The following is a 20319-nucleotide window of genomic DNA, read 5'->3' as shown; positions in this document are numbered from 1 at the left end:
GTCACTTTGTCGGATGTGTCTTGTTCAGCACTGTTTCCAACTTTTGGTCGAGTCTACGTCCCAAGAGTGAAACAAGGCGGAGGGGGAGGGTGGGATGGAGGTGGAAACGGCGATTATTTCGGCAGCCAAATAGTGGTGCTCCATGGGCCCCATGCATTACTGTCTAGGACTATGTGACCATTTTGGCTGGCCATGTCTATACTGTGATACAATGTTTGTTTCCCAAAGGTCAAGCTGTGTTCCAAAAAGACAGGGCTCCTTTTCACACAGCTGGCATCGTACGGGACTCGCTCTATGAGCAAAAGGATGAATTGTCTCATTCCCCCCTGGCCACCAGATATATCAGATCTCAATATTATTGAGTCTTCGTGCTCTACATTTTAGGGAAGAGTGCGCTATCGCTATGCATCGTCGTTACCTGGACTTGTCACTGTTTTTCAGGAAGAATTAGTAAGACCCCCTTAGAAACCACACCGGACCTGTATTTATGCATTTCGAGTGCACTGGAAGCTGTATGGAATGCCAGTGGTGTTCCTACACCGTATTAGGCATAGCAGTGTGTTTATTGAGGATCGTTGGTTTAACGGTTCCGCCACATGCGGCGGTAACGACGTCACGTGACCGCAAGTCTGCCGTCTGAGGAACCGCCCGCCGGCCACAAAAAAGGCAGTTTCCCTGGTTCAGGCAGCCGCCTGAAGCAGATCATCGCCAGAAATGCTTCGCCCCATCACCACTGCCGCTGGTCTCTGACAAGGGAGTACACATGGCTTGCCCAGAAATGAAAGTGAGAAAAGTAAGAGCTCCAGATGGTCAGACGTTGAGTGTGGCATTAGCTATTTACGTTAGCCTACTTTCAAGGTAAGATAATGAAGACTGGCAATGGCAAGGAAAGGAAAGCATTTCTGAAGAAGAGAAATTTGTAGACATCGAGTATTGATTTAAGTGTCAGGAAGTCGTTTTTGAGAGTATTTGTATGGAGTGTAGCCATGTATGGAAGTGAAACATGGACGATAAATAGTTTGGACGAGAAGAGAATAGAAGCTTTCAAAATGTGGTGCTACAGAAGGATGCTGAAGATTAGATGGCGTAGATCACGTAACTAATGAGGAGGTATTGAATAGAGTTGGGAAGAAGAGAGGTTTGTGGCAGAACTTGACTAGAAGAAGGCATCGCTTGGTAGGACATATTCTGAGGCATCAAGGGATCACCAATTTAGTACTGGAGGGCAGGTTGGAGGGTAAAAGTCTTAGAGGGACCCCAAGAGATGATTACACTAAGCAGATTAAGATTGATGTAGGTTGCAGTAAGTATTGGCAGATGAAGAAGCTTGCACAGGATAGAGTAGCATGGAGAGCTGCATCAAACCAGTCTCAGGACTGAAGACCACAACAACAACAACAACAACGACTTTCAAGGTAGCTGTTTGCGTAGTGACTAGAGTACAGAATGGTAACACGAGGGTCTTCGCTTGCAGTCCTTATGCAGAAGCTTCGTTAAATTTCGGCTTTTACGTTATTTGCACAGCAAATAAACATAAATGGTGTGCAGTATATTCTGTTTAGCAGGATTTTAGTACCATGCATGAAGAGGAAAAGCAAAGGAAAGTTGGGTTCGGAAATAAATTTCTAGAAATTTATTGTAAAGCGTACACGAGAGCTTCGTGCACAAAATTACTTAATTTTATTGTTTTGCAGTTGATGAGCTACACCTCCTTCGGTGATATTCGTCGTAAAAACAGGGAAAGCAGCGATTTTCTTGGCATCCTGCACACGCATGAAACGCCGGATTTTGACAATTGCATGGTGATTTTAAAGTTTCTGTAGAAAAACAGACTTGGTTTACATTCATAAAAGTTTGTATCTCATCGTACAATGTGCAGCAAACTACGCGTTCGTATTATTTTCCGAAATATTGACCTGGTTAGCTGTTGACGTACAGTAAAATGTATTTCGATGCAGTCTTCTCGGAACGCGATTTCTTTTCCCCCGTGTCGGAGACATAAGAACAGCTCCCAAGCTTCTTGAAAATTTTTTTAATTGACGACAGCCGGCCGCGGTGGTCTCGCGGTTCTAGGCGCTACAGTCTGGACCGCTACGGTCGCAGATTCGAATCCTGCCTGGAACATGGATGTGTGTGATGTCCTTAGGTTAGTTAGGTTTAAGTAGTTCTAAGTTTTAGGGGACTAATGACCACAGCAGTTGAGTCCCATAGTGCTCAGAGCCATTTGAACCATTTGAACCAATTGACGACAAAAATAGACATCGCAGGGTTGCACTAACGAACTTCGTTTAAAGGAATCCTATCTTGGAAATTTATTTGTCTTTTTGCGTAGGGACTCAAACACATGACCCTCGCATTACCATTCTGTACTCTTTTCGCTGCGTCACTGGCTGCTTGGTTCCAAGGCGAGCATTAATGACTCATGCCTCACCCGGCCCACACCTTATTTTTTTTTTTTTTCTGAGTTTGTCTGGAACTCCCACTTCGCTCACTTTCATTTTTGGCCAAGAGCTCCACACACTATAAACTTGGAAGAATTCGGTGATACCAAATGCGAGCGGTCCCCTCGTGGCCTTGTGCTACTGTACTGCTGCAGTGGTAGATCCAGTTTGCAGTGCTTGACAATAGATGGTACACTTGAGAAATCACCTCTGGAACCATTTGAACGAGTTTACGTAATTATTAAGTAACAGAGGGAGAACTAGAATTGCACGGGTCTGTTCCTTCTATTTTGTTTATGTTCTTGTCGACTTTAAAGTTCATCTAGTGTAAGGATCAAACTATTTAAGTTGTATTAAGGTTTGATTGGTGGAATTTGGGCTCATCTTTAGGATAAAGGAGTATTTAGAGAAGCTGAAGCTGATACTGGCAATTTTTTAGTGAAATCCAAGGTTAAAATTTGCTAGGAGGTTTCTGAGGAAGTAACCAGGAATATTTGAATGTCAGCTGTTAGAACAAACCGGCATCAGACATCTGTATGAGATGGGAATGGGTAATTACGTTAGAGGTAGAACAGGGGATACTGAACGGGGCTGGAATAAGTTAAAGGGAATCTTAATATAACACTGCTAAGGAAACATCTGGGACACAGACCTTACGAAATCCGCATCGGCTGAAATTATGGTATGATGAACTCAAGAAAGTCATAGTGGGAAAAAAACACTAATAAATAAAATAAAAATGAAACTGTATCTGACATGGATTAACGGAATTAAAGTGGAGGGCTTGGTACAGTATAAAAAACAGAACGGTGCTTTGGAGAATACAATGCAGTGAGAATGTTGGAGTAGAGTAGTAAAATATATCGAAGGAGGCCAGCAGTGGGAATGTACGGATGAAATAAATCTGGAACATAAAAAATATACCAGTATTAAATCGTAAAAGAGATTTTTACAGATCTTAAATGATACTCGGTGGTTGTAGAGAATTCTAGAGGAATGGAAGATAGCAAGAATCGTAATTGTATATAAGAAAGGAGATAAAAAGAAAAATCCAAATTATATGGGTATATTCACTGCTCATCAAATCTACTCGTCTACACCTACATACATAGTCCGCAAGCCACCGTGTGGTGGATGGCGGAGGGTACCCTGTACCACTACTGGTCACTTCCTTTTCTGTTCCACTCCCAAATAGAGCGAGGGAAAAACCACTATCTATATGACTCCGTATGACCGCAAATCTCTCTGATATTATCTTCGTTGTTCCTACGCGGAATGTTCGTGGCGGAAGTAGAATGGTACGGCAGTCGGCCTCAAATGCCAGTTCTCTAAATTTTCTCGGTAGTGCCCCTACAACAGAACGTCGCCTGCCCTCTAGCGATTCCCATTTGAGCTCGCGAAGGATCTCCACGAGCACTTACTGTACTATAGCACTAAAATTAGTGCGAACGAAGAGTCATTGACTGCTAACCAGGGATTACAGCAAGGATGTGGTCTCTCGCCAATCCTTTCTGACATATATATCAACAAAGTTTTAGAAGAGTGCAATTCCAAAAACCCTAAGGCAATGGATATGTGAAGGAACAAATTTGTTAACAGTGTTTTATTTGCGGCCGACCAAGTTCTCCTACAAGCGCTTTACGTGAGAATGTGGTTGAATTGAATAATGTGTTACCAAGTATTCGAACGTCTATGGGCGTTAAGAAAACAAAAGTAATGCCCGTGGATTGGAAACGCGTAAGAAGAGCAAAAAAGACGATAAACAAGAAGTTAATATGGTTCAAATGGCTCTGAGCACTATGCGACTTAACTTCTGAGGTCATCAGTCGCCTAGAACTTAGAACTAATTAAACCTAACTAACCTAAGGACATCACACACATCCATGCCCGAGGCAGGATTCGAACCTGCGGCCGTAGCGGTCACGCGCTTCCAGACTGAAGCGCCTAGAAGCTTGTAACGTACATCACCTACAGACACTACTTTGAAACTGTACTGCAGCTACGCTATCGGAAGTGACGGAAACTTGGCGCTCTCACTCAGGAGACTTCAAATAATACACTACTGGCCATTAAAATTGCTACACCACGAATGACGTGCTACAGACGCGAAATTTAACCGTCAGGAAGAAGATGCTGTGATATGCAAATGATTAGCATTTCAGAGCATTCACATGAGGTTGGCGCCGGTGGCGACAACTACGAGTAGAAAGTGCTGACATGAAGAAAGTTTCCAACCGATTTCTCATACACAAACAGCAGTTGACCGGCGTTTCCTGGTGAAACGCTGTTGTGATGCCTCGTGTAAGGAGGAGAGATGCGTACCATCACGTTTCCGACTTTGATAAAGGTCTGACTGTAGCCTATCGCGATTGCGGTTTATCGTATCGCAACATTGCTGCTCGCGTTGGTCGAGATCCAATGACTGTTAGCGGAATATGGAATCGGTGGGTTCAGGAGGGTAATACGGAACGCCGTGCTGGATCCCAACGGCCTCGTATCACTAGCAGTCGAGATGACAGGCATCTTATCCGCATGGCTGTAACTGATCGTGCTGCCATGTCTCTATCCCTGAGTCAACAGATGGGGACGTTTGCACGACAACAACCATCTGCACGAACAGTTCGACGACGTTTGCAGCAGCATGGACTATCAGCTCGGAGACCATGGCTGCGGGTACCATTGACGCTGCATCACAGACAGGAGCGCCTGCGTTGATGTACTCAACGACGAACCTGGGTGCACGAATGGCAAAACGTCATTTTTTCGGATGAATCCAAGTTCTGTTTACAGCATAATGATGGTCGCATCCGTGTTTTGCGACATCGCGGTGAACGCACATTGGAAGCATGTATTCGTCATCGCCATACTGGCGTATCACCCGGAGTGATGGTATGGGGTGCCATTGGTTACACGTCTCGGTCACCTCTTGTTCGCATTGACGGCACTTTGAACAGTGGACGTTACATTTCAGATGGGTTACGACCCGGGGCTCTACCCTTCATTAGATCCCTGCGAAACCCTACATTTCAGAAGGATAATGCACGACCGCATGTTGCAGGTCCTGTACAGGCCTTTCTGGATACAGAAATTGTTCGACTGCTGCCCTGGCCAGCACATTTTCCAGATCTCTCACCAATTGAAAACGTCTGGTCAATGGTGGCCGAGCTACTGGCTCGTCACAACACGCCAGTCACTACTCTTGATGAACTGTGGTATCGTGTTGAACCTGCATGGGCAGCTGTACCTGTACACGCCATCCAAGCTCTGTTGGGCTCAATGCCCAGGCGCATCAAGGCCAGAGGTGGTTGTTCTGGGTACTGATTTCTCAGGATCTTTGCACCCAAACTGCGTGAAAATGTAATCACATGTCAGTTCTAGTATAATATATTTGTCCATGAATACCCGTTTATCATCTACATTTCTTCTTGGTGTAGCAATTTTAATGGCCAGTAGTGTACATACATAACGTTTCGCATTCGTAGCATTGTTTTCGGCTGACAAAAAACATGTGGTGTCTCACTTTCTGGGCAACTGTCGTATGATGAAAGAGTTAACGCTAAGATTGGATAAAGTTATGTCTGAACCTGTTTAACGCATGAAAAAAAATTTTCAAAGAAAGGAGAGGTGAGGGATGAACAACTGAGACAGCTGAGATGAGGCTCCTGATGTTACTTCCTGGACTAACGTTAAAAGACGGAGTGCGAAGTGAAGACGTAAGACAACTAGTACAACAAATGAAAAGAACAATGACAGAAGAGTTTAGGCACTACAAAAAAAGGTATGACTACATCAAGAGGACGCGATGGCGAGCATTCCATTTTAATCAAAGTGGAAACCTAGACACAGGTCGTCCAATGAAGGTAAGCAGATAACAATTCTGTTAAATTTCTCTGGTTTTGAAACGGACTAACACCCATTCCTTGAAATGGCTGAGGTAAGTAAGCTGCCAGTAAATAGAGTTGCAGCAGCTGTTACTTCCCGGTGCCGTTTCCGAGCCGTAAAATGCCCGGCATAGCTGCGATCAGGGCGCCAACCTCGGCACAGTAGCGATTAGCATCAAGCCGCCTCGTATGCCGTGTCGCCGTGTCCGGACCAGACAGCCGCCAGCAAATGGATCCCGCCTGACAACGAATAATTAATGCCTCTCCGGCGGCCACGCCCGCCGTTCGCCTTGCTATAGGCCGCTTCTATCCTCCGTGCCATCTGACAGCTCGTAATTGGAACCTGTGACAGTAATTAGACTTGAGGTGAGAGCTTTGGGTCCACGCATTGTAGGTCTCTCTCTCTCTCTCTCTCTCTCTCTCTCTCTCTTTCTCTCTCTCTCTGAAGTCAGTACGGACGAGTGCGTCACGCTCTTTAATGTGATTGGCTTGATGCCATTTCCTCCACACAGAAGATTATTTTTTTCCTTTAATAAAAAAAAAGTTAACGTTATGTCGGTTTACGTTAAACGATTCGTTGCGCCGGCCATTTTCAAGCCTGGGATTTGTGCAAATCTGATTTTCGAATTCAATTTTCTAGGAGATCGATGCCTGGAATTAACTTTTCACAGTATCCGATTGGAAAAGATTTTTTGGACGCCGCGTGCTTTCTCTGGCAGTATTAAAAACCCACATGGCATTACGGCCAGTTAATGAAAGAGACTGACAGAGCAGTGGTGAAAGGTAATTAGTTACTCACAAAGCCAACTGGAAATTAACAGGCTGGACTGCTGTCGGCACTCTGACTATATACAAAAAATTTACATCGTTTGTAATGGATATTTTATCAAAGCCTCTACGAATAGGGCTGAAAGTGAACACATACAAAATGCTAATGGGGAATAAAAACACTGCACTTCGATAACATGGACTGCAACAGTTTCTGTTTCACATCTATATGGACAAAATATCGATGCCAATTCGTTATTCCTTTCTTCAGAGGACGCACATGCAATTTCTATGTAGATAATTAATGAAACTGTAAGCTGATTTGATTACATGTTTATATCTATTTCAACTTTCCACTGTGTAGCGCGATCTTCGCTTTGACTTACGAGATATCCTTAAGTAATCAGAACACCTGCCGTACTGGTTTTCTGCAACACAGATCAGATCAGCAGAATGGAAATTATACACCGTGAACAGTCTCCAATTAAGGGGAAGCGAAAGAATAACGTTCCAAAAAACTCGAAATTCTTTTACGACGGAATTAGAATGTATATACATTGGAGGATTATTCCCCAAAATATAATGAGCGAACTCCAAAGAGTGACGATTCTGTGAGCGTTTGAAGCCGAGCGTACACGACACACAACTCCGTTGCCACAAGTCATTATCGATGCCATCACTCCTACTTGTACCGATTTGAGTAATCCTGATTTACTGGAGCGTTGTTAGGGCGGTTTTACAAAAAATGTGAAAGAAAGTTTCAGCAGTCTCATTTGGAGATGCTCCAGAAATAACATCCAGCCAAAGCGAAATTGTCAACATGCTAGTATGGCTCTGAGCACTATGAGACATAACAGCTATGGTCATCAGTCCCCTAGAACTTAGAACTACTTAAACCTAACTAACATAAGGACATCACACAACACCCAGTCATCACGAGGCAGAGAAAATCCCTGACCCCGTCGTGAATCGAACCCGGGAACCCGGGCGCGGGAAGCGAGAACGCTACCGCACGACCACGAGCTGCGGACGAAATCGTCAGCATTGCTTCAAATTTGGGCGTATGTCTATTCAATGTAGGCCACACTCCAGTAGTGCGTGTGGCAAATGCCCTTCAAATCACAATCGGTGATGAAGTGCGTCGATTCTGTGAAGATAGAGACGCCAGCGGCCATGTGCTCAGCGATGAAAAGGATGTCTGAGGACGAAAATGAGGGCTTATGAGGTCAAAGTAGCACAAAGAGGCCATCAACTAGCCGGAACAATAGTTATTATGGACGAGGCATCGAAGATATCCCGCACCTTTCAAGCTTATATGATAAATACTTGTCAAACTTTAAACGGCGTTTTCCTAAAAACCACGCTTTTCGGCATGGCTGTCGTGGCCCACGCTACAATTTTCATCCGATTTTAATGATTTTTGATCTCCCTTGAAGCAAATTGAATTCTCTTCAGTTCATCGTAACCGTTTTTTTTTTTTTTTTTTGTGTGTTGTACTATGTTTCTCTGCGAGAAAAGAGGGGTCCAAAAATGGCCATTTTTCAAATATCTATAATATCTCTAAGAATTTTTTTTGCGAATTGCTGCGACGAACTAAAATTATCTCTGTAAGTATAAGGGTTATATGATAATATTATGTTTCAGATAACAACAACCGAGCTACAGCGACAAACGTCGACCTACCTCTTTCAGACCTGCCTCGGGAAAATCCCATTCATACAGTGAAGATATTAATATTTTTCAATAAAAATACCAATAAAAACTTCAATTGCACCAAACCCCATTTGTCTACTACATTCCAGAACAGAGAAAAAAGACTGAACTGTCATCTCCTGCCTGGAAAAGTGTCCTTCCGTCAGTCGCTAGGATCTCTCTCTGACAGTGTAAACAGTCAAGAGGAAGTCCTCGTGGGCGCAGCCAGGGCTGCTTTGTTAAGAGACTTCAAATTATGTCCATTCGGGGCTCATATTTTAATCTAATGTCGAGCGAAATCCTACATCAATCGTTATCATTCTGTATTAATTCATTTCTGTTACCTGATGATAGTTGACGACGTTTAGGTTGTGTAGGTCTTTGATGAAAACAGGATGAAGCTACTGATTATTTCGAATCAATGCGTATCTGTTTTGGGCTGTTTTTGAGAGGAGCGAACCATACTTCGGTGGCTGGTGTACTGTACCAGCAACGAGGAACAGAATGTGTTACATTTTGAGAGCAATCCTAACTGATCGGACGTTACACGGTAAATGTAATGATAGTGTTTTTATTACGAAGTGTTCATGGCGAACTGAATTCTAGATGATGTTTTGGGATCGTTGAAAATCTTCGTTTATGTTCCATTAAGAATTTTCTTTTGGATGTCTTCAAGAACAGGAACGTTGAAGATGAAAATGTCGAATACAAGAACAAACGAAACATAATGCTGGGTAGTAAACACTGACCAGCTGTAAAGCTGAAAGTATTGAAGTGCATAAAGACGCTTTCTATTTCGAAGTTCTCGAATGTGAAGGTGAAGTGGTGAAAGACACAGGACAGAACACGGTCATCGATTACATTTCAGATGACAGGCTGTTCATCAGAGGAAGGATGCCCGCGTACTGTGAACGACGGCTGTACACTTACCTTTTCCTCGAGGTTGGGCGCGGGCACCATCGCGATCATGATGGCCTCGGTGACGCGTCCGTCGAGCGAGCGCAGCACGTCGTCGACAGCGCCGTGGCCCTGGACGGCGACGACGAGCCTCTCTGCGGCTTCGACGTATCCGTTCCACGGCAGGTCCAGCTCGGCGGCATGCTGCGTCAGGCAGCCGCGCAGCACGTTCAGGCACAGCCCTGCGCAGGGGCGGACGCGCCGCTGCAGCCCGTGGCAGCGCGAGCAGTACGACATGCGGAGCAGCGCCGCGTGGCACTGCGCCTGGGCCGCCGCTCCACCTGTGACAACATGGCAGTGGTAGAGTTCAGTTACAGCAGACCGAGGCAGCCATGCTGCACACTCAACCAGTGCAGCATCATGACAGCACACGGCAGGGCATGCAGCACGACTTGCGCAGCAGTACAGTGTGGCACTGAGCATGTGGCAACATGGCAGGCGTGGTGTTCAGTTACAGCAGACTGAGGCAGCCATGCTGCAAACTCAACCAGTGCAGTATCATGACAGCACACGGCAGGGCATGCAGCATGACTTGCGCAGCAGCACTGTGTGGCATTGCGCTCGGGCCGCCGCTCCACCTGTGGCAACACGGCAGCAGTGGTGTTCAGCTACAGCAGTCTGAGGCAGCCATGCTGCAAACTCAACCACTGCACCATCATGACAGCACACGGCAGGGCATGGGCTGCCACTCCACATGTGGCAACATGGCAGTGGTAGAGTTCATTTACAGCAGACTGAGGCAGCCATGCTGCATACTGAGCCAGTACAGCACCATGACAGCACATGGCAGGGCATGCAGCACGAGTTGCACAATGTTGGCAGGGCATGCAGCACGAGTTGCACAGCAGTGCAGTGTAACACTGTGCCTGGGCTGCTGCTCCACCTGTGGCAACACGGTAGGGGGTGGTGTTCAGTTACAGCAGACTGAGACAGCCATGTTGCATACCGAACCAGTGCAGCATCATGACAGCACATCATAGAGCATGCAGCACGACTTGTGCAGTAGCACTGCGTGGCACTGCACCTGGGCTGCCACTCACATGTGGCAACATGGCAGTGGTAGAGTTCATTTACTGCAGACTGTGGCAGCCATGCTGCATACTGAGCCAGTGCAGAACCATGACAGCACATGGCAGGGCATGCAGCACGAGTTGCACAGCAGTGCAGTGTAACACTGTGCTTGGGCTGCTGCTCCACCTGTGGCAACATGGTAGGGGTGGTGTTCAGTTACAGCAGACTGAGGCAGCCATGTTGCATACTGAACCAGTGCAGCATCATGACAGCACATCATAGAGCATGCAGCACGACTTGTGCAGTAGCACTGCGTGGCACTGCACCTGAGCTGACACTCCACGTGTGGCAACACGGCAGTGGTAGAGTTCATTTACAGCAGACTGAGGCAGCCTTGCTGCATACTGAGCCAGTGCAGAACCATGACAGCACATGGCACGGCATGCAGCACGAGTTGCATAGCAGTGCAGTGTAACACTGTGCTTGGGCTGCTGCTCCACCTGTGGCAACATGGTAGGGGTGGTGTTCAGTTACAGCAGACTGAGGCAGCCATGTTGCATACTGAACCAGTGCAGCATCATGACAGCACATTATAGAGCATGCAGAATGACTTGTACGGTAGCACTGCGTGGCACTGCACCTGGGCTGCCACTCCACATGTGGCAACACGGCAGTGGTAGAGTTCATTTACAGCAGACTGAGGCAGCCATGCTGCATACTGAGCCAGTGCAGAAACATGTCAGCACATGGCAGGGAATGCAGCACGAGTTGCACACCAGTGCAGTGTAACACTGTGCCTGGGCTGCTGCTCCACCTGTGGCAACATGGTAGGGGTGGTGTTCAGTTACAGCAGACTGAGGCAGCCATGTTGCATACTGAACCAGTGCAGCAGCATGACAGCACATCATAGAGCATGCAGCACGACTTGTGTGGTAGCACTGCGTGGCACTGCACCTGGGCTGCCACTCCACATGTGGCAACACGGCAGTGGTAGAGTTCATTTACAGCAGACTGAGGCAGCCATGCTGCATACTGAGCCAGTACAGCACCATGACAGCACATGGCAGGGCATGCAGCACGAGTTGCACAATGTTGGCAGGGCATGCAGCACGAGTTGCACAGCAGTGCAGTGTAACACTGTGCCTGGGCTGCTGCTCCACCTGTGGCAACACGGTAGGGGGTGGTGTTCAGTTACAGCAGACTGAGACAGCCATGTTGCATACCGAGCCAGTGCAGCATCATGACAGCACATCATAGAGCATGCAGCACGACTTGTGCAGTAGCACTGTGTGGCACTGCACCTGGGCTGCCACTCACATGTGGCAACATGGCAGTGGTAGAGTTCATTTACAGCAGACTGCGGCAGCCATGCTGCATACTGAGCCAGTGCAGAACCATGACAGCACATGGCAGGGCATGCAGCACGAGTTGCACAGCAGTGCAGTGTAACACTGTGCTTGGGCTGCTGCTCCACCTGTGGCAACATTGTAGGGGTGGTGTTCAGTTACAGCAGACTGAGGCAGCCATGTTGCATACTGAACCAGTGCAGCATCATGACAGCACATCATAGAGCATGCAGCACGACTTGTGCGGTAGCACTGCGTGGCACTGCACCTGGGCTGCCACTCCACATGTGGCAACACGGCAGTGGTAGAGTTCATTTACAGCAGACTGAGGCAGCCATGCTGCATACTGAGCCAGTGCAGAACCATGACAGCACATGGCAGGGCATGCAGCACGAGTTGCACAGCCGTGCAGTGTAACACTGTGCCTGGGCTGCTGCTCCACCTGTGGCAACATGGTAGGGGTGGTGTTCAGTTACAGCAGACTGAGGCAGCCATGTTGCATACTGAACCAGTGCAGCATCATGACAGCACATCATAGAGCATGCAGCACGACTTGTGCGGTAGCACTGCGTGGCACTGCACCTGGGCTGCCACTCCACATGTGGCAACACGGCAGTGGTAGAGTTCATTTACAGCAGACTGAGGCAGCCATGCTGCATACTGAGCCAGTGCAGAACCATGACAGCACATGGCAGGGCATGCAGCACGAGTTGCACAGCAGTGCAGTGTAACACTGTGCTTGGGCTGCTGCTCCACCTGTGGCAACATGGTAGGGGTGGTGTTCAGTTACAGCAGACTGAGGCAGCCATGTTGCATACTGAACCAGTGCAGCATCATGACAGCACATCATAGAACATGCAGCACGACTTGTGCAGTAGCACTGCATGGCACTGCACCTGAGCTGACACTCCACGTGTGGCAACACGGCAGTGGTAGAGTTCATTTACAGCAGACTGAGGCAGCCTTGCTGCATACTGAGCCAGTGCAGAACCATGACAGCACATGGCACGGCATGCAGCACGAGTTGCACAGCAGTGCAGTGTAACACTGTGCTTGGGCTGCTGCTCCACCTGTGGCAACATGGTAGGGGTGGTGTTCAGTTACAGCAGACTGAGGCAGCCATGTTGCATACTGAACCAGTGCAGCATCATGACAGCACATCATAGAGCATGCAGCACGACTTGTGCGGTAGCACTGCGTGGCACTGCACCTGGGCTGCCACTCCACATGTGGCAACACGGCAGTGGTAGAGTTCATTTACAGCAGACTGAGGCAGCCTTGCTGCATACTGAGCCAGTGCAGAACCATGACAGCACATGGCACGGCATGCAGCACGAGTTGCACAGCAGTGCAGTGTAACACTGTGCCTGGGCTGCTGCTCCACCTGTGGCAACATGGTAGGGGTGGTGTTCAGTTACAGCAGACTGAGGCAGCCATGTTGCATACTGAACCAGTGCAGCAGCATGACAGCACATCATAGAGCATGAAGCATGACTTGTGCAGTAGCACTGCGTGGCACTGCACCTGAGCTACCACTCCACATGTGGCAACACGGCAGTGGCAGAGTTCATTTACAGCAGACTGAGGCAGCCATGCTGCATACTGAGCCAGTGCAGAAACATGACAGCACATGGCAGGGAATGCAGCACGAGTTGCACACCGGTGCAGTGTAACACTGTGCCTGGGCTGCTGCTCCACCTGTGGCAACATGGTAGGGGTGGTGTTCAGTTACAGCAGACTGAGGCAGCCATGTTGCATACTGAACCAGTGCAGCAGCATGACAGCACATCATAGAGCATGCAGCATGACTTGTGCAGTAGCACTGCATGGCACTGCACCTGAGCTACCACTCCACGTGTGGCAACACGGCAGTGGCAGAGTTCATTTACAGCAGACTGAGGCAGCCATGCTGCATACTGAGCCAGTGCAGAAACATGTCAGCACATGGCAGGGAATGCAGCACGAGTTGCACACCAGTGCAGTGTAACACTGTGGCTGGGCTGCTGCTCCACCTGTGGCAACATGGTAGGGGTGGTGTTCAGTTACAGCAGACTGAGGCAGCCATGTTGCATACTGAACCAGTGCAGCAGCATGACAGCACATCATAGAGCATGCAGCACGACTTGTGCAGTAGCACTGCGTGGCACTGCACCTGAGCTACCACTCCACGTGTGGCAACACAGCAGTGGCAGAGTTCATTTACAGCAGACTGAGGCAGCCATGCTGCATACTGAGCCAGTGCAGAACCATGACAGCACATGGCAGGGCATGCAGCACGAGTTGCACACCAGTGCAGTGTAACACTGTGCCTGGGCTGCTGCTCCACCTGTGGCAACATGGTAGGGGTGGTGTTCAGTTACAGCAGACTGAGGCAGCCATGTTGCATACTGAGCCAGTGCAGCATCATGACAGCACATGGTAGAGCATGCAGCATGACTTGTGCAGCAGCACTGCATGGTACTGCACCTGGGCTGCCACTCCATGTGTGCCAACACAGCAGCAGTACAGTTGAGTTACAGCAGACTGAGGGAGTCATGCTGCAAACTGAGCCAGTGCAGCATAATGACAGCACATGGCAGGGCATACACCACGAGTTGCATAGCAGAACAGTATGGCACTGTGCCTGGGCTGCTGCTGCACCTATGGAACACAACAGGGGTGGTGTTCAGTTACAGCAGTCTGAGGCAGTCATGCTGCAAACTGAGCCAGTCCAGCATCATGAAAGCACATGGCAGGGCATGCTGTGCGAGTTGCACAGCAGTGCAGTGTAACACTGTGCCTGGGCTGCTGCTCCCCCTGTGGCATAACAGCCCGGATAATCATAATGGACATGACATTTCCGGCCGTCAAAGTCTACATTTAAGTACATTTACAAACAGCATTTCTTATGGTGTGTTAATCTTGTTTTTCATTAGGTTCTTTCTTATTATCTAAACTGTTTCATCTACTGATGTACTACTGTACAAGTTTATAATGCCTAGGGATAGAAACTTACCCTTAGTTGGTACTGTCATGTCATTCATACTGCACCTAACTTCATAGCTGTTATTTAGGGAATAAGATTTTCAATCAACAAAACATGTAGTCCTATTATTAATTTGTGGGTTAGGCTATTGACTGAATTCACAGTGGGCCTGATGGCTGTGTTGCTCTTACGTGTTTTTGGTTGTGCTCTGTGTCTTAGTGGTGTAATTAATTCTTAGTGAAGATAAGGTTAGTGTTGTTGCATTTTCATATTGTAGGTTGGACTTTTGAGGGCAGGATCAACCTGTTATTCATATACAATTTCGGTAAACATTTTTGGAAACAGTGATCAACAGAGTATTATATTTTAACTAAAATTCAGTCTTGATCACAAAACTTATGTCTCAATAACATAGGTGTCCGGTTTCGGTTATAATTATATAATCATCTTCACACCCATGGCTTCCTTGGAGGATGGTAGGCGTAGCTCTCCTCAGGAGAGCTCCGCCTACTATCCTCCAACGAAGCCATGGGTCTGAAGATGGTTTTACAGGGTGTTACAAAAAGGTACGCCCAAACTTTCAGGAAACATTCCTCACACACAAAGAAAGAAAATATGTTATGTGGACATGTGTCCGGAAACGCTTACTTTCCATGTTAGAGCTCATTTTATTACGTCTCTTCAAACCACATTCATCATGGAATGGAAACACACAGCAACAGAACGTACCAGCGTGACTTCAAACACTTTGTTACAGGAAATGTTCAAAATGTCCTCCGTTAGCGAGGATACATGCATCCACCCTCCGTCGCATGGAATCCCTGATGCGCTGATGCAGCCCTGGAGAATGGCGTATTGTATCACAGCCGTCCATAATACGAGCACGAAGAGTCTCTACATTTGGTACCGGGGTTGCGTAGACAAGAACTTTCAAATGCCCCCATCAATGAAAGTCGAGAGGGTTGAGGTCAGGAAAGCGTGGAAGCCATGGAATTGGTCCTCCTCTACCGATCCATCGGTCATTGAATCTGTTGTTGAGAACCGTACGAACACTTCGACTGAAATGTGCAGGAGCTCCATCGTGCATGAACCACATGTTGTGTCGTACTTGTAAAGGCACATGTTCTAGCAGCACAGGTAGAGTATCCCGTATGAAATCATGATAACGTGCTCCATTCAGCGTAGGTGGAAGAACGTGGGGCCCAATCAAGACATCACCAACAATGCCTGGCCAAACGTTCACAGAAAATCAGTGTTGATGACGTGATTGCACAGTTGCGTACGTATTCTCGTCAGCCCACACATGTTGATTGTGAAAATTTACAATTTCTTCACGTCGGAATGAAGCCTCATCCGTAAAGAGAACATGTGCAGTGAAATGAGGATTGACACACTGTTGGATGAACCATTCGCAGAAGTGTACCCGTGGAGGCCAATCAGCTGCTGATAGTGCCTGCACACGCTGCACATGGTACGGAAACAACTGGTTCTCCCGTGGCACTCTCCATACAGTGACGTGGTCAGCTTTACCTTGTACAGCAGCAACTTCTCTGACGCTGACATTAGGGTTATCGTCAACTGCACTAATAATTGCCTCGTCCATTGCAGGTGTCCTCGTCGTTCTAGTCTTCCCCAGTCGGAATGTTCCGTGCTCCCTAAGAGGCCGATCAATTGCTTCGAACGTCTTCGTGTCGGGAGACCTTCGTTCTGGAAATCTGTCTCGATACAAACGTACCGCACCACGGCTATTGCCCCGTGATAATCCGTACATCAAATGGGCATCTGCCAACCCCGCATTTGTAAACATTGCACTGACTGCAAAACCACGTTCGTGATGAACACTAACCTGTTGATGCTACGTACTGACGTGCTTGTTGCCAGTACTGTACAGTAATGAGTCGCATGTCAACACAAGCACCGAAGTCAACATCACCTTCCTTCATTTGGGCCAACTGGCGGTGAATCGAGGGAGTACAGTACATACTGACGAAACTAAAATGAGCTGTAACATGGAAATTAAGCGGTTCCGGACACATGTCCACATAACATCTTTTCTTTATTTGTGTGTGAGGAATGTTTCCTGAAAGTTTGGCCGTACCTTTTTGTAACACCCTGTATAATATAACCGAAACCGGTCAACTATGTTATTGAGACATAAGTGTTGTGATCAAGACTGAACTTGAGTTAAAATATGTTCTTCATGTATTGGTAATTAACGAGCAAATTGCGTTCACTTAGGTTGTGTCAGATTTGGACCGTGGCTCAGTTACCTGGCGGGCCGTTCTCGCCGGTGAGCAGCGAGTCGGTGGCGTTGAGCACCTCGGCGCCCAGCAGCAGCGCCTGCCGCAGCACCCTGGCCGCCTCCAGCGCGCGCTGCACCGACCTGGCCAGCTGGCGCGGCGCGTCGCCGAACGGCTGCAGCTCGGGCGTCGCCTCTCGCAGGCACGCTTTGTAGTCGGCGGCGAAGTCGCGCGCCTTCGAGACGGCGTGCCGGTAGACGAGCGGGAAGAGGCCGGCGAACATGTCGGTGACGGCCTCCTCCAGGTCGGCGGCGGGCCCCGGGGCGCTGGAGCCCGCACTGGGCTGCAGCGGCGCCTCCAGGTGGCCGCCCAGCGTCGCGTACAGCGCAGACACGGGGTCGCGCGCCTGCCTCGAGATCAGCCGGTACTGCTGCTCGAACAGCGACGCCGTCTTGTTCTCCGACTGCCGCAGCAGCTCCACCACGTGCTCTGCAACCGAGCAGTGGCCGCGGACGCGTTAACAGGCGGCTACACTGGAGAACAAGTGGTAGCAAAAGGCAGTTTTTGTGAACATTTCTGCCGGCCGGGGTGGCCGAGCGGTTCTAGGCGCTACACTTTGGAACCGCGCGTCCGATACGGTCGCAGTTTCAATTCCTGCCTCGGGCATGGGTGTGTGTGATGTCCTTAGGTTAGTTCGGTTTAAGTAGTTCTAAGTTCTAGGGGGACTGATGACCTCAGATGGTCAGTTCCATAGTGCTCACAGCCATTTGAACCATTTTTTTTCTGAACATTTCTTATACACCATGAGTTGGATGCACTTCCCTGTTGGGAAGTGTTAATTATAAACAACTTGCCCTGAATTAGCAAATCACGGCACAGTTCATTTCCGATCCCTCCTAGCGGTTGGCACCAGTGCTGTTCAAGCATTCCATCCACGACAGAGGGCATGCATATCTGCTAGTTAACCAAATTCTGCGCAATACCGAGGCTAGGTGGTGTGGTAAAGTGTGACAGCAAGAAAAGGTCGCCGCTCAGTGAAGAAGCGGCAACTTCACTACTGGCCATTAAAATTGTTAGACCACAAAGATGACGTGCTACAGAGGCGAAATTTAGCCGACAGGATGAAGATGCTGTGATATGCAAATGATTAGCTTTTAAGAGCATTCATACAAGGTTGGCCCCAGTGGCGACACCTACAACGTGCTGACATGAGGAATGTTTCCAACCGATTTCTCATACACAAACAGCAGCTGACCGGCGTTCTCTGGTGAAACGTTGTTGTGGTGCCTCGTGTAAGGAGCAGAGATGCGTATCATCGCGTTTCCGACTTTGATAAAGGTCGGATTGTAGCCTATCGCGATTGCGGTTTATCGTATCGCGACACTGCTGCTCGCGTAAGTCGGAAGTTGCTAAAAACAAGCAATCACGAGCAGCGACAATTTTTGGTACACCAGGGCACTGTCGCAACGTTCAGTGCAACAGACAACTTAGCGAAGTGAGCAATGAACGTAGGCGGATTCTTAACTGATGGACTTCCGTACTAATAAATGCTGAATTTAATCAATGAAAAAATGAGAAACGACTGACAGACGCTACAGGCCTGCATCAAGACCTCAAAAGGGGTGTATTACGGCGGGCTGCAACCTAGTTCCTTGGTTGACTCTTTGGAATAGAAGCAGACGATTCATAAGAACGGCTACGCGTATGCCTTAAATCGTGGCAAATTTGCGACCTACCAGTTCCGAACAGGATTAAAGGAATCTCTGTCACCCGATTTATGCTGTGAAGAAGGAAGCGTGATCCTTGTACTATTTGTGTACCAGACTGAAGGCAGAACAACAATCATTCATCAGAGCTTTCGCTAACGCCTTCCAACATCGGCTTCAGTGTCGCTGTCGAGCTAAAAGGATGAACAAGTATTGATTATGCTGTTCAACCACGTAACTATGTGTGATCTGTCTAGAAGTACTGTGCACTGAACGTATAGATCTCTGTAAGAAGTTATCTGTTTTTTAAATTAATGGTATGTTGTAAGTAGTTTCCAGTTTCGTCATGTTTGAAACATTTATTCAGACACTCATTCTTTTTGTAAAAGGCAGTTAGCAAAGTGCACAGTAGGATAGTCATTAAGAATGATATTATTTAAATATAGTAGATGTCTATATTGGATAAATGCAAATAACGGAAAGAAAAATAAAGCTTTGTGATTGGATTGAAGTGTGCTTAGGAAATAGATCCTATTATTTTTAGTGGAGAGATATCTTAAAACATAGATTGGGGGGTAACCACAAAGAGCGTTGTAGCACCGTTACTGTTCGTGGTATAGTTAAATGACCTCATTCATAGCCTCCGAATTCCCAGGGCGCTGTTCGTTGATGATAAAGTTTATAGCTAAGTCGCAATGCCAGAAAATCGTAGCGAAATGCTGAGAACCTTTAGAAGATCACTGCCGTTTACAAGGATTAGCAAGTGATACTTAAAATGAACAAATGTAACGTCTTGCATATAGCTAGAACTGTTATTGTATGTTACACGAACACAGAACCATCATTCTAATCAGTCACATATGTTAAACGTGTAGGATATCTACATTTAATTCTACATCTACGTGATTACTCTGCTATTCACAATAAAGTGCCTGGCAGAGGGTTCAATGAACCACCTTCAAGCTGTCTCTCTACCGTTCCAATCTCGAACGGTACGTGGGAAAAAGGAGCACTTAAATTTTTCTGTGCGAGCCCTGATTTCTCTTATTTTATCGTGATGATCATTTCTCCCTATGTAGGTGGGTGGCAACAGAATGTTTTCGCAGTCGGAGGAGAAAACTGGTGATTGAAATTTCGTGAGAAGATCCCGTCGCAACGAAAAACGCCTTTGTTTTAATGATTGCCACTCCAATTCACGTATCATGTTTGTGACACTATCTCCCATACTTCGCGATAATACCTTGGATACAGAGGGATTTAAAAGTGAATGACCACATAAAACTAATTGTTCGACAGGAATATGCTAGACTGA

The 20319-nt window shown here is 47.5% G+C and overlaps 1 protein-coding gene across 1 annotated transcript in view; it reads right to left on the bottom strand.

Annotated features, from left to right (window-relative positions):
* LOC126336521 (glypican-5-like) overlaps window positions 1-20319 on the bottom strand; it is a 1532390-nt gene that overhangs the window by 555085 nt on the left and 956986 nt on the right. Inside the window, exons 3-4 of the mRNA XM_050000310.1 lie at window positions 17332-17790; window positions 9713-10020 (exon numbers count right to left, since the gene is read on the bottom strand). Of these exons, the coding sequence (XP_049856267.1) occupies window positions 9713-10020; window positions 17332-17790 (767 nt within the window). The remainder of the gene's footprint in view (window positions 1-9712; window positions 10021-17331; window positions 17791-20319) is intronic.

The sequence above is a fragment of the Schistocerca gregaria genome, chromosome 2 (assembly GCF_023897955.1).
Source record: "Schistocerca gregaria isolate iqSchGreg1 chromosome 2, iqSchGreg1.2, whole genome shotgun sequence".
NCBI classification, from domain to species: Eukaryota; Metazoa; Arthropoda; class Insecta; order Orthoptera; family Acrididae; genus Schistocerca; species Schistocerca gregaria.
The sequence above is the reverse complement of the archived record's forward strand: the minus strand, read 5'-3'. Positions and strand labels throughout refer to the sequence as shown.